Below are 26,226 nucleotides of genomic sequence, written 5' to 3'. Positions count from 1 at the left end.
ATAAAATTCTATGTCGATTTAGCAATGTCCGTCCGTCTGTCCGTCTGGCCTTCTGTGGAAATCACTCTAGCTTCCGAACGAAATAAAGTAGGCTGATAAAATTTTACTCAATTGTGTATTATGTCTGCAGGACTTTTGGTATTGAAAATGGGCCATGTAGGTCCGCGTATAGCCCCCATAAAACGGTACTTCCCGATATGGGGTATTTTGATGATTTAAGCGACATTATTTACCGGAATTTTCTCAAATTTGGTATTTGAAGTTCGTAATGGATTCTACATCCCAAGACAGAAAATGAGCCATGTAGGTCCACGTCTTCGTATAGTCCCCATAAAACGGTACCTCCCGATATTTGGTATTTTGATGATTTTAGGTTATGTTGATGTCATTACTAGCAACGCTGAAAATGGAACACACGTCTACCAATTTTTTCTAGACACAATTTCAACCCATTCATGGGTAAAAAAATAACAACAAATGATGTATACATCTTAAAATAAGACGCTAGTAGGATGTTTCATAAGAAGACACTGGTGACCTAATGACATTTTTTTCTGTTTTCTACGAGTGCGCCGGACTTTTGTCTTTTACATTAGATGTTTATATTCTTTTTTGGTTACCCTATTTATGCTTACATACTTTGAACGCAACAAGTAATTCATTCATAAAATTAATTGGCCAGCGAACGTTAAATACTTTGTCACCAAAATTCTCAAAGGTGTGCGACTTAACATCAACATTTTGGCGGCACAAGAGAATAAGTGATTCTGTTTCTCCTTTTCTTAATTTTTGTCTTATCGTATAAAAGCCGTTGACTTCACAAAATTCTTATCACAATTAATTGAACATTCAATTCAATTACACTTACTCCGAATCCACCAAGGGTCACTACTAACCAATTTTGACGAACGAAATGGCTTTCAAGGTGAGTTATATCGGATTGGAAGAGAACTTTTGATCCCTTTGATGTTTTGTAAAAGGACTAATAAATCTTTTTTGTTGGGTTTTTCAGTTTATTGCTGTCTTTGCCCTGCTCGCTGTCGCCAATGCCGGCATCCTTCCAGCTGCTCAAGTCTACCATGCTGCTCCCGCCGCTGTTGTTAAGACCGTTACCCCTGTCCTGACCAAGGCTGCTGAAGAATATGATCCCCATCCTCAGTACAGATACGCCTATGATGTCCAAGATGCCGTCTCTGGTGACTCCAAGAGCCAAGTTGAAGAACGTGATGGTGATGTTGTGCGTGGTGAATACTCTTTGATCGATGCTGATGGTTACAAACGTACTGTTCAATATACCGCTGATCCCGTCAATGGTTTCAACGCCGTCGTCAGCCGCGAACCCTTGGTAGCTAAGGCTGTGGTTGCTGCTCCCGCTGCTGTGGTAAAGACCGTTGCTCCCGTTGCCCACTATGCTGCCCCCGCTGCTGTTGTGAAGACTGTTGCCCCAGTTGCCCACTATGCTGCACCAGCTTACCATACCTATGCTGCTGCAGCTGTTGTTAAGTCGGTAGCACCAGCTTACACCACATACTCTGTACCTGCCGCCCATGTCGTCCGCCACTAAATGTATATTTCGTAAAAATGCTATGACCTGAATGTCCTATTGTTGAGTTAATAAATTATTTAAAGATTGAACGAAATTGTGTGTCAAAATTAATCAGAACCCATATCATAATATGTTAAGGAACTACATATTGGGTACAGTCATGGTATTGCTAGAATCTAATATTTTTAGTTAGGTCAAGAAGATTCTAACAAATATAACTGACGTCTCAAGTATGGTGGTGACACATGACAAAAGCTTATACTTTAAGCGGACGGAGAGCTTTCCAATTAGACTACCTATGAAAGGATGTGTAAAACGAACCTTAAAGTGAAGCCATCATGATTTTTTGAATCGATTAAACGATGTGTGTCTGTTGAAATCAAGACATTCCCACACTTTTTCCTCGGGAGTTTTGACATTTGGTGTAATAGTTGTTATTTTGATTTGAGTGATTGGAATTTATTGGTCGATTGATGGTACAGCTACTCAAAGATTGACGCATTTCAAAAAATGTAGTTCCGAAAAACGCAAAGTAATGGTCTCGTTCATTGGTAATTGAATCAGTTAAGAAAGGTTGAACCTATTTCGACAATAATTTTTACAAATGATTGTCATACCCCAAGTTAGGTTTTTATTTAAAGAAAAATTGACCACGCCCACTTTTTATACCCTCCACCATAGTATGGAGGGTATATTAAGTTTGTCATTCCGTTTGTAACACCTCGAAATATAAATTTTAGACCCCAGAAAGTATACATATTCTTGATCAGCATAAAATTCTATGTCGATTTAGCGATGTCCGTCCGTCTATCTGTCTGTGGAAATCACTCTAGCTTCCGAACGAAATGCAGTAGATTGATAAAATTTTACTAAAATGAATATTATGCCTGCATGACTTTTGGTATTGAAAATAGGCCATGTAGGTCCACGTTTTGGTATAGGCACCATATAACGGTACCTCCCGATATTCGGTATTTTGAAGATTTTAGCGATGGAATTGTTTAAAATTTGGTATTTGAAGTTCGAAATGGGTACTACAGCCTATGATGCTGCAGCCTATGACAGAAAATTATCGGTGCAGGTCCACGTCTTCATATAGCCCCCATATAATGGTACGTCCCGATATTCGGTATTTTGATGATTTTAGCAACATTATTCACCGGAATTGTTTAAATTTTGGTATTTGAATTTTGCAATGGATGCTACAGCATATGAGCAAAAATTGTCTGTGCATGTCCACGTCTTCGTATAGCCCCCATAAAACGGTATTTTGATGATTTTAGCGACATTATTTACCGGAATTGTTTCAAATTTGGTATTTGAAGTTCGTAATGGATACTACAGCATATACCAGAAAATTGTCTGTGCAGGTCCACGTCTTCGTATAGCCCCCATATAACGGTACCTACCGAAATTCGGTATTTTGATGATTTTAGCAACATTATTCACCGACTTTTTTTTAAAGTTTCGCATTTGAATATTGTAATGGCTTATGACAAAATTTAGCTCTGCAGGTCCAAGTCGTCGTATAGACCCTAATTTAAAAGCTAAATTCGATATTTTTAAGATTTTAACTGAATATTTAACGGATTTTGTTGTTTTTGAGAATTGCCAAATTCATTCCAAATGGTGGGGGGTACTCAAAGTTAGGCGCGGTCGAGCTTACACCTTTTTTTGATATTTTTTATTCATTTTTTTTCTGTTGTTTGTAATTCCAGTGAATAAAAAACTTCAGAAAAGTCGAACAATTGGAACAATTAAAATTTGGTTCTCTGATATTCGAATTTTATGTGGAACTGCTCCAGAATGACTGTTCGAATATTGAAAATTGGAAATACTTAATGGAAATATTACAAAAATCCGTAAATTTTATATGTTACCGCTAATTTATGGTAACATTTAAGGTCATTAAAGTGAACACAGCATTTATTTAGAAAATATTTCAATGAATAAGTAACTCATTGATTCAATGCCCAGATGAAGTTAAAATTCTGAAATGTTGCATGTCGGTCAATGTTGGAGCGTATAAGGCTGCGTTTTTGGACATCCAAACTATAAGTTCGCAATAAATTTCGTACCATTTAGTATTATGAGAACGAATTGAGGAAAAATCTTGAATAAAGTTTAGGAAGTATAGCTAATATGAGGAGATGGTTTTGGAAATGTGTACTAAACTAAATGGTATTAATTTTTGTACAGTTTTATTTTTGTGTGAACGGATGCAGCTGGAAATTTGAAATGTAGATATTGGGATACTGCCGGTGATTAGGTAAAAATAAAGAGCTGGTTCTGGGACGAAAAGTACTAAATGGTACTAAATTTCTGTATCGGGTGAACGGATAGTGCTAGAAATCTGAAATTTGGCATTAGGGTTAGTGTGCAGGCTTGAGACCAGAAAACGTACAAAAAATCATTAAATATTTTATTTTGTTCTATATATCTTACACAGAATTTTTTATACCCTACAACACTATGTGTTGGGGGTATTATAAGTTTGATTGGGCCAAAAATTATGTAACACCACGAAATATTGATTTCCCACATAGGAAAGTATATATGGATCTTCCTATCTCGCCGAGCTGAGTCGATCTAGCTATGTATGTCCGTCCGTCCGTCTGTCCGTCTGTCCATGTTAATTTGAATCACTCTACAGGTCGCAATTATGGGCCGATCCTTACGAAATTGAAAATGGAGGTGGGGTTTATGACAGAATAGAACCCTATTTCTTTTGGAGATGATCGGATGATATTTAGGTGTTGAAATGGACCAAAAACTGAAAAATTTCCTGATTTTGCAGTTGCTCTACAGGTCGCAATTATAGACCAATCGAAGCGGAAGTTAGCCAGGGGCTAGAGCTTAGAGCTGGGCAGAATCCTTCCAATTTTGATGGTCATCGGATAATTTTTAGTTGGTAAAATAGACTATAACATTTGTGTTAAATAAAAGTCAAATATTCCATCAAACCGCGAATATTTATAATTCCGGCGAAATCACAAATAACCGAACAGGTCAATTCCGACCGTTACGTAGATGCCGATAGTAAATATTTCGGTTATATATAGCGAAATATATACAATGTGTATATACCAACGAATGGGATGTTACGAAATGGGATGAATGCTTATATCTCAAGAATGGCAAGACCGATTTTGACAAATTTTGTCAATTCAGAATGCCCTCCTGCCATTAAAGTATAAAATCTAAAAAAATCGCAGAAAAATATGCCGAGAAAGATGTTAATTTAGATTTTGTAGTACTTTGTGACATTTTTTTATATTTTCATATTTTTTATCGCATGCGATTTTTTTCATTTGACTTATAATATTGAAGTGTATATTTTGTAATATTTTTTCACCTTACAACACAGGTTGGGGTATTATATACAGATTGCAATTATCGTCCGATCCTCATGAAAATTTTTTTCAACAACTAAAAATTTTCCTGATTTTGCAGCCGTTATCAAGGTCACAAATATTAACCAAAGGACATGAAATCTGGCATGAAGTTAGAGTTTAGGACAGCGGGTACAATGGACCACTAATATTGTGTGAGAAGATACCAGCATTACTTACAGGCGATATCCGAAATACACAAAAGGCGAACTTCGGGTTTTTTATGCTGATTTCGTTGACGAATTTAGCAATTTATCTAAGACAAGCAAATCATATAGATGAGTCTAAATTTGGAGATACAGAGGGGCATTTTGCTTTTGGAGATGATCGCAAAATATTTAGAGGTTCAAGTGAACCAACAGAAAAACTTCCTGATCAAAAAATTGAAGCCAATCGACACGCCTGTGAAGAGAGTTAAGGACAGGGAAGAATTCTAGCATTTTGGATGGCCATTGGATTACCTGTAAAATGGAGCACAACAATTAACAGCACGACGGAGTGCGTAAATATTGGGCAGATGTCCCTAGTCAGAATCCTAATTTCAAAAGCGAGTCGGCCTCGCACGACTATAGCCTTTGCTTACTTGTTTTTGAATACATCTGGTCGTTACCTCTATATTTAACTCACGTCAAAAATCGATAATATTAACTTCGTAGGGTGAATTTTAAAATAGCTTAATTCAAATAGAATTTTAATCTGACCAATAATATATACAAATACTTCGGGGTTTTTTAAAAGTGAATAGTAAAACTAACATACCCTTAACGTATGGAAGAGTGTTAAGCTCGAACTACCATTAATCATGAGGTCACAGCTAAATTCTTTGGGTGATAGTAAAAAATATATCCCAATCAATTCGAAATCTTCGACATTTACTTTAAGTGTAATTAAGTGATGCCGTTACATGATAAAATGTGGACATGTCACTTTTGGTCGACGTGCTTTATCTATCATTTGATACGACCAAAACATGCCACATCGAAATAACGGTTTCAGACACTAGGTGTCTAGAGGTCCATCCGTCCGTCTGTCTAGCTAACTGGCGCTCCAAACTCAATAAAACGTAACATTATTGACAAAATTAAATCGAGTTCGGTGATGGGAAATATAGGTCCAATATTGTCACAATTTTGTAATATTGTAATATTTTGTGATTTTACCCCTACAACACTATGTGTTGGGGGTATTATAAGTTTGATTGGCCCAAAAATTATGTAACACCTCGAAATATTGGTTTCCCACATAGGAAAGTATATATGGATCTTCCTAGCTCGCCGAGCTGAGTCGATCTAGCTATGTATGTCCGTCCGTCCGTCTGTCCGTCTGTCCATGTTAATTTGTAATCACTCTACAGGTCGCAATTATGACCCGATCTTCACGAAATTTAGAATGTAGGTGGGGTTGAGGTCAGAATAGAACCCTATTTCTTTTGGAGATGATCGCCAACTGTTTAGGGGTTGAAATGGACCAAATACTGAAAAAATGTCGGATTTTGCAGTAGCTGTACAGGTCGCAATTATAGACCAATCGACGCGGAATTTCGTATGTAGCTAGAGTTTAGGGCAGGGAAGAAGCTTACCAATTTGGGTGGTCATCGGTTAATATTTAGAGGGTAAAATAGACCATATCTTTTGTTTTGAAAAAATTAAAAATTTTTCATTAAACCGCGAATATTTTAAATCCCGGCTAAATCATAAGGCCATGACTAGGTTACTTCTGATCTTTACATTGATGTTAACATCCAACAAATCGGATATATAGCAAAATATGTGCGATATATATGTCTATCAAAGAGGATATGCTTGAAAGATCTCTTATATGTCGAGAACGGCTGAACTGATTTCGACAGTTCTCATTAATTCAGAATGCCCTCTTGGCAGGAAAGAAGCAACGTCTAAAAAATCGCATAAAAATATCTCTCTAAAGATGAAAATATTGATTTTCTAACATTTTCTCATATTTTTTTTCAATTTTGTCACATTTTTGGCATATTTTCATTTTGAATTAAACATTTGGTAATATTTCTAAAGCTAACAAAACTAAGTAGTTAGGATATCAGGATATCATATACAGATCGCATTTATGGCCCGATCCTTACGAAATTTTGCATGGGGATAAGATGAGGGTCAGAATAGAAGCCTACTCTTTTTGGAGATGATCGCCATATATTTAGGGGTTGAAATGGACCAAAAAACTGCAAAATTTGTCAACAGGTCGTAATTATTGCCCGATCCTCACGCACATTTGGATGGGGGTTACCGGACATTGCAAAAGCCAAGCAGTTTTGGATGGCCATCCAAAAATATTCAATGTGTGAAATAGTTTGCCAACTTTTGTAGACAAAATACGAAAATGTCCATTCCGGTGACTTTTTGGAGAATTCACAAATACAGGAAAGACGCACTTCTGACTATTTCGTTAACGCTGATTTCGTTGCGTTTCAGTAAAAAACGAATAATAAATGTTAATCTTTTGCCACGTCTGAGGGATTATAGGTCTTTGGGAAATATAGGTTCCAGATCTAGGAAGACCATTTAAGTGCAACATCTACCAATAAATTGGAAATGTGCAAATTAGTTTAAGTTGCTATTATTCGAAAATTAGAGAACGAAACCTGATGGTTTTCTTTTATTATTTGTCACAATATCTTATGGAATTCTTTCGAGTATCTCGCCTATATAAACTGTATCATTTATTATAGTGTTGTAGGGTATTCAACGGTCGGCCCCGCTCGACTGTAGCCTTTGCTTACTTGTTTCAATATTACTTTTGATTTTGAAGTGTATATTTTGTAATATTTTTTCACCTCACAACACAGGTTATTATACACAGATTGCAATTATCGTCCGATCCTCAGGGCTAGGCCTATTGTTTTCAAAGATGTCCGCTATATATTTAGGGGTTGAAGTGGACCAAAATGTTCCTGATTTTGCAGCCGTTATAAAGGTCACAAACTGAAACCAAACGACACGAAACCTCGCATGAAGTTAGGGTTTGGGACAGCGAGTAAAATGGATCACTACTTTTGTGAGAAAAAAATACCAGCATGCCTTACAGGGGATATCCGAAATACACAAAAGACGAAATTCGGGCAAATGTCGTAAAGAAGCAAATCATATAGATTAGTGTAAATTTGGAGATACAGAGGGCCCTCCTGCTTTGGAGATGGTCGCAAAATATTTAGCGGTTCAAATGAACCAAAAACAGAAAAAAATCCTGATCACACAACTGAAGCCAATCGACACGCCTGAGAAGAGAGTTAAGAACAGGGGAGAATTCGAGCAATTTGGACGTGCATTGCATTACATTTAGCTGTAAAATGGTCCGCAACAACTAACAACACGACGGAGTTCGTAAATATTGGGCAAATGTCCCTGTTCAAAATGCTAAGGGTAATATCTTGGCAGTACTCCGTGATATAAATTCAAAAGCGAAATCATCCAAAATGGATTTAGACATAAGGGGGCTTCTAATATATTGTAATGTGCTAGGGTATCACATGGTCGGCCCCGCACGACATATTTTTAATATTTGTTCAATTTGACTTAAGATATTAAATTGTACATTCTTCTAATATTTTGTTTACCTTGCAACGCTATGTGTTGAGAGAATAAGTATCAACCGATCCTCAGAAAATTTGGATTGGAGTCAGAATAGAAGCCTATTGTTTTTGAAGGTTTTCGGAAAATATTTAGTGATTTTTAAGTCGCTATACAGATCATAATTAAAGACCCATCAACCCTTAATTTTGCATGGGAAAGGAGTTTAGAATAGGACAAAAGCCTAGCATTTTGCTAGCACAACTTCTTTTGTGATTTTTTTTTTTTTTTTTTTTTTTGAATACCTATTAGCACGACTGAGATCTAAAGAGTATTACATGGTCGCTCTCGCACGGCTATAGCCTCTGATTACTTGTTTATATTTCATTTTTATCTCGAATACGTGGTTTTTATTTTATAGAAACTGGATTTAATGCCTGCCACATTTATTTAACATTATATTAATGTAATTTCCATAATTCGATAGCGCTTTAATTTTAATGAACGAATTCCTCATGAGAGTTGAATACATAACTGAACTACTTAGAAAATATTTTATATATCTGAGGTCACTCGCTAGCAGAACATTTCAGGTATTTACTGCATATGTATGTTTCTCCTCCATTTTATTCTTGATATAATGTCATATTTTGATTAGAACCACAAGATTACGAGAAATATCGTGACGTTTACCTATATTTACGGCCCCTTTGTGATAATGGGCATAAATTTTGCTATATCGCCGATATAGCCAACCAAAGTGATAGACCTCTGTCCTGTCCTAAACTCTATCCAACGTGCCAAAGTCCCAACCGATTTGTCTACAAGGTACTGTTTGCGCGGGTTTCCTTTCTTTTACTAATCTCCTACCATTAATGCAAATTGTGGAGCATTCACTCAAAAATATCGTCTACAAAATAATGCAGTAATTGATAAATTACATGAACCTGTTTTAATTTATTGTTTCATTGTTTTGTTTTGACATATTTTGGGTATAAAAGTTGATCGAAATCTAATAACGATATCATTCACATTTGGTAGTTACGCCTTTAAAGAACTTCAACAGTAGTCACAGACTCAACTACAACAATATGGCCTTTAAGGTAAGTGAATGGCTGGTTGTCTCATTGGGCATACTTTGTCATGTCATTTAGACAACAACAACGAACAATATTGACGGCATTAAAAACAATCTTTTAATACCTATTTTTCTTTGCAGTTTGTTTTTGCCCTTGCCTTTGTTGCTGTCGCCAGTGCTGGTTATGCTCCAGTTGCCTATCACACCGCTGCCGCCCCAGTAGCTGTAGCCCAAAAGGTGGTTGTCAAATCCGAAGAATTCGATCCTCATCCTCAATACAAATTCAGCTATGGTGTTGAAGACAAATTGACCGGTGACTCCAAGAGCCAAAACGAAGAACGTGATGGTGATGCTGTACGTGGTGAGTACTCCTTGATCGATGCTGATGGTTATAAGCGTACCGTCCACTACACTGCCGATGATGCTAATGGTTTCAACGCCGTTGTTCAACGTGAGCCTTTGGGTCATGCCGTGGTAAAGACTGTTGCTCCCGTTGCCCACTATGCTGCTCCAGCTGCTGTTGTTAAACATGTGGCTCCCGTAGCTCACTATGCTGCTCCAGTTGCCCACTATTCTGCCCCCGCCGTTGTTAAGACAGTAGCTCCTGTAGCCCATTACGCTGCCCCCGCTGTTGTCAAGACTGTGGCCCCCGTTGCTCACTACGCTGCCCCAACCCATTATGCATCCTATGAAACTCCCGCCTACGCTTATCATCATTAAGAGCCATTGTTGTTGATTATTTTTGTTAAATGCTGTTATGTCATAGATGTTTATTTATGTTTATAGCTAAATGTTAAATAGTAAAATACATTGAAAAAAATTTTGTAATAAACAAATCTAAGGCTCTTGTTATGTTTTTACACTATACCTGGAGATTCGAATACCCTACACTGCAGTTGCAGCAAACCCAATATATTATGCGAATTAAGTCCACCTTGAATGATATAGTGGTGCCAAGTCCTGGATTAATTAATTACTAAAGACCTGCTTATCTCTAACTTACGAAATAAAGCAGCATTCGATGAAAATGTTAGGAAGGGCGAATTAGATATAATTATGAACTTCGAAAATATAATTATAATCATATATGAAAGAAAGAACACTCCGACTCTTTTACCGCCTTTCGGAGCAAGTTCAACACAAATTGTACATACTTTGGAAGATTTATTAATTACAGATAAGTTCAAGGAGACAACTAATTCTTAAACACGGAAGATACTTATAGACGTGTCAACAACTATGAGCGATGATAATAATCCAGTCATTAGCAAAAAAAATGGACACGTACATCGGCGTTTTAAAAGTAACCAACCATCGAGAGTTACCAGATTAGAGGGAGCAAATTTGCTCACATTTTTGAAAATTTCGGATTCAAAATTCTCGGAATCCGTGCTTTCGCAAAATTGCAGATAAAAGTACCAGAAATATTTAACCGTCAAGGGAGCCACGAAAGAAGTATTTTTGTTTATTTTTATACCCTCCACCTTGGAAAGGAGGGTATATTAACTTTGTCATTCCGTTTGTAACATCCTTAAATATTCGTCTTAGACCCCATAAAGTATATATATTCATAATCAGCATAAAATTCTAAGTCGATTTAACGATGTCCGTCTGTCTGTCTGTCCGTCTATCTGTCTGTCCGTCTGTCTAAATCACGATACAGCCCACATTATTTGACGTAGAGCGCCAAAATTAAGCAGAGCAATTGCCATTGTGTCTAGGATGGTTGGTATTGAAAATGAGATATATCGGTCCACGTTCTGGTATAGTCCCCATATAATGGTACCTCCCGATATTCGGTATTTTGATGATTTATGTCACATTTTTTCACGGATTTGTCTGGAAATTGGAATTTGTAGGTCATAACGGGTCCCTGAGCGTGTGGCAAAACATTGCATGTATAGGTCCACGTTGTGGTATAGCCCCCATATAAACGTACCTCCCGATATTCGGCATTTTAATGGTTTTTGGGACATTTCTTCTAATGTTTCTTTTACCCTAAGGTGGAGGGTATTAAAAGTTTGGACCGGCCGAACTTAATGTTTTTTACTTGTTTTTTAATATATTTAAAAATTTTCGTTGTTGCAAAATGGTCAGGCTTAATCCCATAATTGTTGATTTTACAACAACAACGTTTGTTTATTAGTGGAGTACGATTGTAATTACCAGGCGGAAAGGCAGGGAATACCAAGGCTTCGGAAAGAGCCACCAATCCTCATAAATTTCCTTTTGTTTGTCTGGGAAATTCTCCCCAGAAGTTATTTTAAAAATAACTTCTATAACAAATATTTCTTTCACTCAAGTGACGAGATCGTAAGTTCAATAGAAGAGGAACCAATGAATTATATAAAACAAAAATTTTTAGTATAAGTTTAGATTTGTTCGAATTGGTCACCTTTGGCACGAATTATGGCCTTCAAACGGCCAATGAAACCGTCACACATTGCCCGAATGTTGCTCTACGTCACACATTGCCCGAATGTTGCTTCGCATTCCCGGCGAAGCGCTTGCTTGAGGTGATCGACACTTTGGTATTTTTTAGTGCCAACCTTGCTTTTCAAAATACTCCAGACACATTTGCCCAACGGATTGGTAACTGGGGATTTTGGTAACCTTTGTGCGCTGGAAATGAAGCGAGGAACCTCATTTTGTAACCATTCTTGGGTGTCGCATGCAAAGTCTGCGGCCAAAATGTTTGCATGCCCAAGGCTTTAATTCACCCTTCGGAATATTTCCGTGATAATATTCGACATTTATTGTGATGGCGGCCCAATTTGGAATTTCAATGGCGAATGGAATATTGCGATATGTTCAGCCATGATTCGGCCACTGCGACGAGGGTTTCGATAAAGTCGCTTCTTTACTTTTCAAACCATTTCTGCTGATGTTGCTTTTTTTCTGTCCACTTCATTGACATCGGAATGCGCTACCAGTATCACGGTAACGAGCGATGGTACGAGACAAAAGATTTATTCACTTGCTGGATTACTCTAACGACAGCCACCTGTGGTTTTCAAGCCAAATATAAATAAATAACACTATCACGCTTGCATTCCATCAGGAATAACTTTTTTCTGGAAAATTCTCAGCAAAATGCTTTTGTACGCTTGTAAACAATATAATGAGCTGTAACTGGAATAATTTTAACAACTGTCGGACGAGTGGCTTAGAAATGACAGCAGTCTGAAGTTAGTTGCAGTTTTTTCATCTCACCCTGTAGGCGGACGGTCACCCTTACCTAGATCGACTCAGCACGGCGAAATAGGAATATCCATATGTAACATCCTATGTGCAGTACCAATATTTCGAGGTGTTACATAATTTTTGTCCACTCAAACCTATAAAAGCCCCAATACGTAGTGATGAAGGGTATATAAAAAACCAAATTACCAAATGACAATTTTACAGTAATCTTTTTTAAAAAAATGTTTATTTTTAACAAATTTAAAACTAAGTCAACAATTGCATCAATTTTTACGTTCAGTCATCCCAAATGGAGTTCTCGAAAATGGCATCTAATGGTGGTGGTGGGCTGGCACAGAGTAGGTGGTGTAAGCTGGGACTGCAGTCTTTACCACAGCTGGTGCTGAGTAGGTGGTGTAGGCGGGAGCAACGGTTTTGACAACAGCAGCTGGAGCAGCATAATGAGCGACTGGAGCAACAGTCTTAACGACGGCAGCGGGGGCAGCATAGTGGGCAACTGGAGCAACGGTCTTAACCACAGCTGGGGCAGCAACAACAGCCTTGGTCAAAGGTTCGCGGTGGACGACAGCATTGAAGCCATTGACATCATCGGCAGTGTATTGAACGGTACGTTTGAAACCATCGGCATCGATCAACGAATATTCACCACGTACAACATCTCCATCACGTTCCTCAACCTGGCTCTTCGAATCTCCAGAAACGGCATCTTGTACTCCATAACCGTATTTGTATTGAGGATGAGGATCGAATTCGTCATCAGCCTTGGCCAACACATGTTGGGCTGCAACATGTACAGGAGCCACATTCTTGATAACGGCAGCTGGGGCAGCATGGTATACCTGGGCAGCTGGAACAATACCGGCACTGGCAGCGGCGAGCAAAGCAAAGAAAGCTACAAACTGCAAAACAAAACCAAAATTAAAAATCATTAAAATTTGTTATTCCAGCAGATCCAGAGTAGACGCATGTCCCTTAACACACCTTGAATGCCATTTCGATTAAATACCAAAAAGGTGAGACTGAATTCAGACTTTGAGCTGTGTTAACGCTTAAAAGTGTAACTGTTGTATGTTGTCAAAAATTGATTTGGTCGATGTTTTTATAGTCGAATTTTTTGTTACACATTTTTAATGTTTTGTTGACCATAAAAAGGTTACTTCCAGTGATCCGAACAGGTTTCTGCGACATAAACCAATAACAACAAGTGTACCAAAACTATCTGACTGTATGTCTATCTATCTATCTTTCTGTACCGTTTGTTGATTCATTTGCCTCGCTCGGTACTCTCAATGCAATTGTTATATTTTCAATGAAAACAGACATACCCACAAACATACACTGAGTTTCTTCTTGTGGTTTATAATTAATGGGTTAAAGAGGGTAGAGGCCCTTCCGGGCTAATTACAGACACATACATACATACATAATTATTTAAAATCTTTAACAACTAACAACGATTTTTGTGTGATGAAATGGTCCCCAAAATAGATGAATTACCTTATAATGGAATTTCAAACTTTTTTCGACCTTGAGTAATTTTACAAGAAGAGATGAAATTATCACATGTCGTTGTTCTTGACCACAGTCAATTAATTTTTTTTTTTTTTTTCTAAAAATATTAAAAATATCAAATTGGTTAGCAATTATTGCTTAATTTATAGAATAAAAATAAAACAAGTAAGCAAAGGCTATAGTCGTGCGGGGCCGACTATGTGATACCCTACAACACTACAATATGTTAGAAGCCCTCTTATGTCCAAATTCATTTTAGCACTGCCCAGATATTACTAGCATTTTGACCAGGGACATTTAACCAATATTTACGAACTTCATCGTGCTGTTAGTTGTAGTGGTCCATTTTACAGCTAAATATAATCCAATGGCCATACATAATGCCAGACTTCTTCCCTGTCCCTAACTTTCTTCTCAGGCGTGTCGATTGGCTTCAATTGTGTGATCAGGAAATTTTCCCTGTTTTTGAATATTGTGCGATCATCTCCAAAAGCAAGAGGTCCCTCTGTATTTCTAAGTTTAGACTCATCTATATGATTTGCTTGTCTAGGATATTTGGCTATATTCGTCAACGAAATCAGCAAAAGCAGTCAGACAAAAGTAGTGGTTCATTCTTCCCGCTGTCCTAAACTCTAACTTCATGCGAGATTTCGTGTCCATTCGTTTCTATTTGTGACCTTTATAACGGCTGCAAAATCAGGAACATTTTAGTTGTTGGTCCATTTCAACCCCTAAATATATTGCGGACATCTTTGAAAACAATAGGCCCAGCCCTTCTGGGCCTATCCCTTCCCTTTTCGTGAGGATCGGACGATAATTGCAATCTGTATATAATATCCCAAACCTGTGTTGTAAGGTGGAAAAATATTACAAAATATATACCTTAATATTATAAGTCAAAATGAAAAAATCGCATCCGATAAAAATATGAAAAAATAAAAAAATTTCACAAAATCTATATTAACATCATTTTTGACTTATTTTTATGCGATTTTTTTAGATTTTATACTTTTATGTCAAGAGCGCGTTCTGAATAGGCAAAATTTGTCCAAATCGGTCCAGCCATTCTTGAGATATAAACATTCCATCTAACATTCCTTTCCTTGGTATATACACATTGTATACATTTCGCTATACATATCCGATATATTTACTATCGGTATCTACGTAACGGTCAGAATTGGCCTGTTCGTCTATTTATGATTTCGCCGGGACTAAAAATATTCGCGGTTTCATAGAAAATTTGACTTTTATTTAACACAAATGTATAGTCTTTTTCACCCACTAAATATTATCCGATGATCATCAAAATTGGAAGGCTTCTGCCCAGCCCGAAGCTCTAGCCCCATGCTAATTTCCGCGTCGATTGGTCCATAATTGCGACCTGTAGAGCAACTGCAAAATCAAGAAATTTTTCAGTTTTTGGTCCATTTCAACCCCTAAATATTATGCGATCATCTCCAAAAGAAATAGGGTTCTATTCTGACCTTAACCCCACCTCCATTCTAAATTTCGTAAAGATCGGGCCATAATTGCGACCTGTAGAGTGATTACAAATTAACATGGACAGACGGACAGACGGACGGACGGACGGACATACATAGCTAGATCGACTCAGCTCGGCGAGATAGGAAGATCCATATATACTTTCCTATGTGGGAAGCCAATATTTCGAGGTGTTACATAATTTTTGGCCCAATCAAACTTATAATACCCCCAACACATAGTGTTGTAGGGTATAAACACAGATAAGTAGTTCAGTATGGCTGTTTAACCTTATTAATTGAACAACTAATGTATTCGTTAACCCAAAAATTTTAATAAATAAATAAAAATATATTTTGATTTGATTATGCAAAATGTTTATTTACACTTTATTGGAATAGTACCGATGGAGTGGGTCAATATGTATGTATGATTATTATTATTATCATATATCGGCTATTTTTGGAAAATTTTGAACTTTTGTGGAGGAGGTAGGAGAAAGAATGGTTGTATTAAAACAGACAATACTGTCACTGACAAAAATATTGATATGTGCAACAATTATTTATCTCCAGTTTTGTGGGATTTATTGGTAATCAATTTTTTATATTTTGTGGAAGAGGTACCAGTGGAACGACATATCTATGGCTGATAGAAATATTATTATTTCACCCTATATATTATTATACCCGAAAGTATAGGCCGATGACAAAGAAATAATGTCGATTAATTGTGTAAAAGTTAGAAGAAAGATCGAATGATTATTTTAAATATTATCACACCTGACGAATTTAAATTTCGACCCGTTGTGGGGGAGGTACCAGAAGAAGTTGTCCGATATACCGTCTTCACACGAAAGCTTGTATTGATAACAAGTTAAAAAGCAGTATTGAATAGCCTCCACCATTTGGAACTAATTTGGAAATTTTCAAAAAATAAAATTCGTTTAAAATTCTTTTAAAATCTTAAAAATACCGAATATAGCCGTTATATTGGGGTCTATACGACGTGGACCTACATAGGCATTGTTTGTTATAAGCCATTACCATATTATAAACGGGTATAATGCAGCATCTTCAAAATACCATATATATACCGGTATATCGGAGCTATACGAAGACATGGACCTGCATAGAAACTTTTCTGTCACAGGCTGTAGCATCCATTACGAACCTCAAATACGACATCTCAAACAATTTCGGTGGGTATTGTACCTAAAATCGTCAAAATACCGAATATAGGGAGGTACTAATATATGTGGCCTATACGAAGACCTGAACCCGCACAGACAATTTTCTGTCACAGACTGTAGTTCCCATAACGAACTTCAAATACCAATTTTGAAACAATTCCGGTGAATAACGTAGCTAAAATCATCAAAATACCGAATATAGGGAGGAACCGTTATATGGGGGCTATACGAAGACGTGGACCTGCACAGACAATTTTCCGTCTAAGGGTGTAGTATCCATTAGAAACTTCAAATACGACATCTCAAACAATTTCGGTGAGTATTGAGTATGGTCAAAATACCGAATATAAGGAGGTACTGATATATGGGGTCTATACGAAGACCTGGACCTGCATAAAACATTTTGTGGCACAGACTGTAGTTCCCATTACGAACTCTAAATACATAATTTGAAACAACTCCGGTAAATAATGAGGCTAAAATCATCAAAATACCGAATATTGGGAGGTGCCGTTATAGGGGGGCTATACGAAGACGTGGACCTGCACAGACAATTTTCTGCCCTAGGCTGTAGCATCTTTTTCGAACTTAAAATACCAACTTTGAAACAATTCCGGTGAACAATTTCTTCCAATTTTATAAGAGTTATGATTATTGAAAAATTTGGCCTAATTTTTGGGAAGGTACTTGATGAAGTGAACCGATATTGTCCAATTTCGCACCCGACCTAGCGCTAATAAAAATATTAGGATTTGAAAAAATTTAACAAAATTGGATAATATTTTCGTTTTTAATGAAGCAAATTATTTTTTATGAAACTTTTGACCTTTAGTGTTTGGGTTCCAGAAGGAGTGGTCCGATATTGCCCATCTCTGAATAGTCCAAATAGACCTAGAGTCTACAATCGTGATATATACCCTCGGATATGTTATACACCCTCTGTAGCCATATGGCTGAGGGTATAATAACTGACTGACCGACCGAGAAAAAACGCCCAGACAAAAAGGCTGAACGTAGGATCTCAAAATTTTGTCTTGTAGTATAGGCGTGTGATAAGGCTGGGTTTTTGGAAATTCGTAAAAAAATGTATGCAACATACATATATGGGAGCTATAACGGGTGAGATGAAAAAACTGCAACCAAATTCAGACTGCTGTCATTTCTAAGCCACTCGTCCGACAGCTGTCAAAATTATTCCAGTGACAGCTCATTATATTGTTTACAAGCGTACAAAAGCACTTTGGTGGGAAACAAGTTATTCGTGATGGAATTCAAGCGCGATAGGGTGATTTCTTTAAATTTGACTGGAAACCTCTAACCTATTGTTAGAGCACTCCAGCATTTAAATGTGAATAAATCGTTACCGTGATACTGGTAGAGTAGTCCGACGTGAAGGAAGTGGACGGAAGAAAACAGCAACATCAGCAGAAATGGTTCGAAAAGTAAAGAAGCGCAAATGACTCGTGAGCTGAACATATCGCAATATTCCATTCGGCAAATATTAGAATGGGTACAACCATTGAAATTCCAAAAAGTGCACAACAGAAGGAAAATTGACTCAAAAGAGCTAAAGAGTTGATTCGCTTGGCCGAAAGTGATGAAGTACCGAATTTGGTTTTCTCCTATGAGAAAACATTTGTAAACAAACAACATGATCGGGTTTACTTGCCAAAGATGTCAGCTGAAAATTTGCACCTTCGGTTGGCCACCAGAACTCAAGCGCCGGCCATGGTGATGGTGTGGGCCGCCATAACAGCAGGTGGTCGCTCTCTGCTCGTACTAATCGACCGTGGCATCAGAATAAATGCCGCATATTATCGCGAAAATATTCTGGAGGGTGTATTAAAGCGCTGGGCACGCAAACATTTTGGCCGTAGACCTTGGACATCCCAACAGGAGTCATCACCATCGCACTCAGCACGCGCCACCCAAGAATGGTTACAAAATGAGGTTCCTCGTTTACTTTCCAGCGCACAATGGCCACCAAATTCTCCGGATACCATTCCGTTGGACTATTGTGTCTGGAGTATTTTGGAAAGTAAGGTCGGCACTAAGAAATACCAATGTGTCGATCACCTGAAGCAAGCGCTTCGCCTAGAATGGGTCAAAATACCGCCGAGCAACATTCGGGCAGCATATGACGGTTTCATTGGCTGTTTGAAGGCCCTAATTCGTGCCAAAGGTGACCAATTCGAACAAATCTAAACTTATTCTAATTTTTTATCTCACCCTGTATATATGAAGACTATGTAAAAAAAAATTAAATTTACATAATTTTTTTAATCAATTTTAATTAACATTCGACATACAAACAAACAACAAATTTAATAAAATATAATTATTTTTAAAATATTTTTCTTCTGGGTAATTTTTCGTTCTCTTAACTCATTTTTAAGCTGAAATAAAATTAAATAATTATTAGAAGCAATGTTATTGAAGCTCTATTTTTCATCCAGTTTACGCTTTATTAAATGTGGAAACATAATGTAAATTCAGTAATAGTAGCCATAACAAGTTGAAAGTACATGTAATTATGGGCCGTGTTTTAAAGGCTTCTTAAAATACATTATGATGTGTAATAAAACATTTGGAAATGAAAAACGTGTTTTTGATACCTAATGGTAAAATAAAATATAGTTCTGTCAATCCAAAATTAGTTGGTTTTCTTGTAAGATTTCTAGATTTGTAGTTTCCAATTATAAAACTATATACGTTGAAAAGGTTTATAAAATCAGAAATAAATAAGAAAAATAAATTCTACTTAAAACCTCTTGTTGGGTTTTACTCAGTAATTCTATTAAACATTAAGCAGCGACTTTATTATTTTGATACCCTCCACCATGAGGGTATATTAAGTTTGTCATTCCGTTTGTAGCAAACTTGAACCCAAAAATATATATGTTAGACCCCACAATGCATATATATTCTTGATCAGCATAAAATTCTATATCATTCATTTTCATCATTTATTCATTCATTTAGCGATGTCCATTCGTCTATCCGTCTGTGGAAATCACTCTTGCTTCTGAACGAAATGAAGTAGGTTGATAAAATTTTACTCAAATGTGTATTATGTTTGCAGGACTTTTGGTATTGAAAATGGGTGATGTAGGTCCACGTTTTGGTATAGCCCCCATATAATGGTACCTCCCGATATTCCGTATTTTGTTGATTTTAGCGACATTATTTACCGGAATTGTTTCAAATTTGGTATTTGAAGTTTGTAATGCATGACAGAAAAATGACAGAAAATTGTTCGTGCAGGTCTACGCCTTCGTGTAGCCCGCATATAACAGTACCTCACAATATTCGGTATTTTGATTATTTAAGCGTCATTATTCACCGGAGTAGTTTCAAATTGCTTATTTAGAGTTCGTAATGGGAACTACAGTTTGTGACAGAATATTGTCTATGCAGGTCTTCGTATATTCTGTATTTTTAAGATTTAACAGAGTTTTTAACGTTTTTTTTTTTTTTTGTACCCTCCACCAAAAAAGGTATGGAGGGTATATTAAGTTCGTCATTCCGTTTGTAACTCATCGAAATAATCATTTTAGATCCAACAAAGTATATATATTCTTGATCAGCGTAAAATTCTATGACGATTTAACCCTGTCCGTCCGTCTGTCCGTCTGTTGTAATCACGCTACAGTCTAAACGAATTAAGATAAGAAGCTAAAATTTTGCACAGATCTCTCTTTTGTCTGCAGTCAGGTCAAGTTCGAAGATGGGCTATATCGGTCCACGATATCGTATAGCCCCCATATAACGGTGCTCCCCGATATTCGGTATTTTGATGATTTTACCCACATTTTTCAACGGAATTGTCTGAAAATCCACACAAGGAGTTACTTGTGGGTACTTTATACCTCGGCAGAGAATTGTCCATATAGGTCCACGATATCGTATATCCCCCATGTAACGGTACCCCCCGATATTCGGTATTTTGATGATTTTACCCACATTTTTCAACGGAATTGTATGAAAATCCACACAAGGAGTTCCTTGTGGGTACTTTATACCTCGACAGAGAATTATTTATATAGGTCCACAATATCGTATAGCCCCCATATAACGGTACCCCCTCGATATTCGGTATTTTGATGATTTTACCCTCATTTTTCAACGGAATTGTCTGAAAATCCACACAAGGAGTTCCTTGTGGGTACTTTATACCTCGGCAGAGAATTATCTATATAGGTCCACAATATCGTATAGCCCCCATATAACGGTACCCCCCGATATTCGGTATTTTGATGATTTTACGCACATTTTTCAGCGGAATTGTCTGAAAATCCACACAAAGAGTTCTATCTATAGTTATCTATATAATTCCACAATATCGTATAGCCCCCATATAACGGTACCCCCCGATATTCGGTATTTTGATGATTTTACCCACATTTTTCAACGGAATTGTCTGAAAATCCACACAAAGAGTTCCTTGTGGGTGCTTTATACCTCGGCAGAGAATTATCTATATAGGTCCACAATATCGTATAGCCCCCATAAAACGGTACCCCCGATATTTGGTATTTTGATGATTTTACCCACATTTTTCAACGGAATTGTCTGAAACTCCACAAAAGGAGTCCCTTTTGGGCATTTTACCTCCTCAAAATGAAGTGTCTATATAGGTCCACGATATCGTATATCCCCCATATAACTGTAACCTCCGATATTCGGTATTTTGATGATGTTAGCCACGCTTTTCAATGGAATTGTCTTAAAATCAACACAAGTAGTTCCTTGTGAGTACTTCACCCCCTGAGAGAGAATTGTCTATACAGGTCCACGATATCGTATATCCCCCATATAACGGTACCTCCCGATATTCGGTATTTTATGATTTGACCCACATTTTTCATCGGAATTGTCTGAAAATCCATACAAGGAGTTCCTTGTGGGTATTTTATACCTCGGCAGAGAATTATCTATATAGATCCACGATATTGTATAGCCCTCATATAACGGTACCCCCGATATTCGGTATTTTGATGTTTTTAGTCATATTTTTCAACGGAATGGTCACAAGGGGTTCTTTGTGAGCACTTAACCCTCCGACAGAGAATTCTCTATATAGGTTAACGATAACGTATAGCTCCCATATAACGGTACCTCGCGATATTCGGTATTTTGATGATTTTAGCCACATTTTCCAATCGTATTGTCTGAAAATCCACACACGGAGTTCCTTGTGAGTACTTTACACGCAGACATAGATTTGTATTTATAGGTCCACAATATCGTATATCCCTCCCATATATCGGCACCTTGCTATATTAGATATTTTAAAGATTTTAAAAGAATTTTTATTGGATTTTATTTTTTTGAAAATTTACTAATTCGTTCCAAATGGTGGAGGGTATTCAAAGTTCGGCCCGGCCGAACTTACTGCTTTTTTACTTGTTTTATAAAAAATTATCAGAAAATTTCTAATCCAGTTTCCGATATATAGCGGCAATACCTGAGGGGTTTTGTGGGGTTTGAAATAAGTTTGTTAACGAAATGTCCGCAATTTGACAATTTAAATTTCCCCCATGGAAACTAACAATATCGCTGCATGTTTTCATTTAGGCTCCATTTTTTATGTTTTAACTAAATGTGTTGATTTTTTTGAAAGGTACCCCCACTTTTAAAAGATTTTTTTTTGTGAACGGATTAGCTATGACTTAGGATTTCCTAAAGTGGACATCTTTATCTTCATCTTGGCCGAATTTAAAGACGCGTTCGATTGTTCTCTTTCACATGTCTTCATATGTACGTAACCCAATGTTTCGCCATTCGAATTACGGACAATAATTGATCCGGAAAATGTTCTTCCAATTGTAAATAAAACAAGTAAGCAAAGGCTATATTCGTGCGGGGCCGACTATGTTATACCCTACAACACTACAATATGTTAGAAGCCCCCTTATGTCCAAATCCATTTTGCAAGATTTCGCTTTTGAAATTAGGATTTTGACTATGGACATTTGCTTAACATTTATGCACTCCGTCGGGCTGTTAGTTGTTGTAGTCCATTTTACAGCTAAATATAATCCAATGGTCATCCAAAATGCTAGAATTCTTCCCTGTCCTTAACTCTCTTCACAGGCGTGTCGATTGGCTTCAATTGTGTTATCGGCAAAACATTTCTTTTTTTGGTTAATTTTGCAATCATCTCCAAAAGCATGAAGCCCCTCTGTATCTCCAAATGTAGACTCATCTATATGATTTGCTTGTCTACGATATTTGGCTATATCCGTCAACGAAATCAGCATAAAAAAGCAAGAAGTTCGCCTTTTGTGTATTTCAAATATCGCCTGTAAGTAACGCTGGTATTTTTTCACACAAAGGGGTCCATTGTACCCTCTGTCCTAAACTCTAACTTTATGCGAGATTTCTTATCCTTTGGTTTCTATTTGTGACCTTTATAACGACTGCAAAATCAGGAAAATATTTAGTTGTTGGTCCATTTCAACCCTCTAATATATTGCGGACATCTTTGAAAACAATAGGTCTAGCCCTTCTGAGCTCAACCCTACCCTTGTGAAAATTTTCATGAGGATCGGACGATATTTGCAATATTTATATAATATCCCCAACCTGTGTTGTAAGGTGAAAAAATATTACAAAACATTGAAAGTCAAATTGAAAAAATGCGATAAAAAATATAAAAAAATAAAAAAATGTCACAAAATATTACAAAATCTATATTAACATAATTATTGGCATATTTTTCTGTGATTTTTTTAGATTTTATACTTTTATGCCAAGAGGGCATTCTGAATTGACAAAATTTGTCAAAATCGGTCAAGCCATTCTGGAGATATAAGCATTCTAACTAACACCCCCTTCCTTTGTATATACACATTGTATATATTTCGCTATATATAACCGATATATTTACTTTCGGCATCTACGTAATGGTCGGAATTGACCTGTTCGTCTATTTGTGATTTCGCCGGGATTAAAAATATTCGCGGTTTAATGGAAAATTTTACTTTTATTTAACACAAATGTTGTGGCCTATTTCACCCACTAAATATTACCCGATGACCATCAACATTGGAAGGCTTCTGTCCAGCCCTAAGCTCTAGCCCCATGCTAACTGGATTGGTCTATAATTGCGACCTGTAGAGCAATTGCAAAATCAGGAATTTTTTCAGTTTTTGTTCCATTTCAACCCCTAAATATTATGGGTTCTATTCTGACCCTAGCCCCATCTCCATTCTAAATTTCGTGAAGATCGGGCCATAATTGCGACCTGTAGAGTGATTACAAATTAACATGGACAGACGGACAGACAGACGGACGGACGGACATACATAGCTAGATCGACTCAGCTCGGTGAGATAGGAAGATCCATATATACTTTCCTATGTGGGAAACCAATATTTCGAGGTGTTACATAATTTTTGGCTCAATCAAACTTATAATACCCCAACACATAGTGTTGTAGGGTATAAATAGAAACTTTACTGGGGTATCATAAAAATTTTTTTGCATTACTGAAAAAATTGTTTTATATAGACAACTGAAGTAATTTTGGACTGGACAGGCGACATAGGTATTTTGTATTTCTTAGTTTTTAAATAATCCTTAAATTCACCCCAGGCAGTATTTAACTGCCAACAACTTCAAGTAAAAGCCTACATAAACTGGAAATGTCAACAATTGATATTGTTGCTCATTACCATTTTATAGGTAACGCTTAAAGAGAATTATTCTCTTAATTACCCGAAACTTACGTTGAACTCAATGTCAATTTTGCTTGAAATGAGATTTGACCAACAGTACACAAACAATGTTGGCTGTAAAACCGCAACAGTGGCTGTAAGCGTGTCACATAAAAGCCCAGTGAACTTTTGGCAAAAACATCAGTCGACAACTTTATCTCCAACTAAAAACGCACGCACCTTAAGCGGTCAACAAAAACTCCCAACACCACAAAATGGCATTCAAAGTAAGTCGAAGACAACAAACAAAAATGCTACATTCGACATAATTTTCTTACAATAAAATTGTCTTCTTTCAGTTCGTTTCTTTGTTCGCTTTGCTCGCTGTGGCCAGTGCTGGCATTGTACCCGCTGCTCAGGTCTACCATGCTGCACCAGCTGCCGTGGTTAAAACTGTTGCTCCAGCTGTCCATGTACATGCCCAGCCAATTTTGGCTAAGGCTGATGACGAATACGATCCTCATCCCCAGTACAAATACGGTTATGATGTTCAAGATGCCGTCTCCGGTGACTCCAAGAGCCAAGTTGAAGAACGTGATGGTGATGTTGTACGTGGTGAATACTCGTTGATCGATGCTGATGGTTTCAAACGCACTGTCCAATACACCGCTGATCCCGTCAACGGATTCAACGCCGTAGTTAACCGTGAACCTTTGGTTGCTAAGGCCGCCGTTGTTAAAACCGTTGCTCCAGTTGCTCACTATGCTGCCCCCGCCGCTGTAGTTAAGACTGTTGCTCCAGTTGCCCACTATGCTGCTCCCGCCGCTGTTGTTAAAACTGTAGCTCCAGCTTATACCACTTACTCAGCTCCTGCTGTTGTTAAGACCGTTGCCCCAGCATACACCACCTACTCCGCCCCAGCTACCTATGTTGCCCATCATTAATGCCCCCTGTGTGTGAAATAGTTTCCAATTATGCAATTGGTCACTTCTTTGTTATTGTTATTTTTTAAGTTATGTCTAAAAAATAAATATAGATAAAATCGTTCTGAAATACTTCTCTCTGTATACCATCGGCTATATACATATCACTCATTTACTCAAAGAGTGACAGAACTTAAAACAAGGGTTTTTTGAGATAGCAAATACCATTTTCTACGAATCTTTATACGCTAGAACACTATATGTTGGGGGTATTATAAGTTTTATTGGGCCAAAAATTGTGTAACACCTCGAAATGTTGGTTCTGCACATAGGAATATGTGTATATATGGGTCTTCCCATCTCGCCGAGCTAAGCTACAGGTCGCAATTATGGCCCAATCCCAACGAAATTTAGAATGGAATTGGGTTTAGAGGCAGGATAGAAACCTGTTGTTTATATTTACCATAACTTTTATGTAAAAAAAAAACAAGTAAGCAAAGGCTATAGTCGTGCGCGGCCGACCATGTGATACCCTACAACACTACAACATGTTAGAAGCCCTCTTATGTCCAAATCCACTTTGGAAGATTTCACTTTTGAAATTATGTCACAGTGCACAGCCCAGATATTACCCAGGGAAATTTGCGCACGAAAATTACGCACACCGTCTTGCTGTTATTTGTTGTGGTCCATT

The 26,226-nt window shown here is 37.2% G+C and overlaps 3 protein-coding genes across 3 annotated transcripts; 2 read left to right on the top strand and 1 right to left on the bottom strand.

The window, feature by feature from the left end:
* Window positions 1-843: 843 nt before the first annotated feature.
* Window positions 844-1,603, top strand: LOC105261434 (larval cuticle protein A2B). Its single transcript, XM_011296756.3, has 2 exons — window positions 844-925; window positions 1,013-1,603. The coding sequence occupies exons 1-2, from the start codon at window positions 914-916 to the stop codon at window positions 1,562-1,564; spliced, it is 564 nt and encodes a 187-aa protein (XP_011295058.2). The 5' UTR covers window positions 844-913; the 3' UTR covers window positions 1,565-1,603.
* A 7,902-nt stretch (window positions 1,604-9,505) lies between these two features.
* On the top strand, window positions 9,506-25,553 carry LOC101895693 (cuticle protein 18.6-like). Its single transcript, XM_059128599.1, has 3 exons — window positions 9,506-9,580; window positions 9,697-10,252; window positions 25,114-25,553. The coding sequence occupies exons 1-3, from the start codon at window positions 9,569-9,571 to the stop codon at window positions 25,551-25,553; spliced, it is 1,008 nt and encodes a 335-aa protein (XP_058984582.1). The 5' UTR covers window positions 9,506-9,568.
* On the bottom strand, window positions 12,986-13,816 carry LOC101893776 (larval cuticle protein A2B). The gene is made up of 2 exons (XM_005189677.4): window positions 13,741-13,816; window positions 12,986-13,658 (listed from the first exon to the last, which is right to left on the bottom strand). Exons 1-2 carry the CDS (start codon window positions 13,750-13,752, stop codon window positions 13,071-13,073), a joined length of 600 nt encoding a protein of 199 aa, XP_005189734.2. The 5' UTR covers window positions 13,753-13,816; the 3' UTR covers window positions 12,986-13,070.
* Window positions 25,554-26,226: the final 673 nt, after the last annotated feature.

The sequence above is a fragment of the Musca domestica genome, unplaced genomic scaffold (assembly GCF_030504385.1).
Source record: "Musca domestica strain aabys unplaced genomic scaffold, Musca_domestica.polishedcontigs.V.1.1 56, whole genome shotgun sequence".
NCBI classification, from domain to species: Eukaryota; Metazoa; Arthropoda; class Insecta; order Diptera; family Muscidae; genus Musca; species Musca domestica.
The sequence above is the reverse complement of the archived record's forward strand: the minus strand, read 5'-3'. Positions and strand labels throughout refer to the sequence as shown.

Excerpts from the sequence above, each read along its gene's own strand:
- LOC101895693 (XM_059128599.1), top strand. Across the intron at positions 10,253-25,113 it reads TTATGCATCCTATGAAACTC|ATGACGAATACGATCCTCAT; the intron begins CCGCCTACGCTT and ends TGGCTAAGGCTG.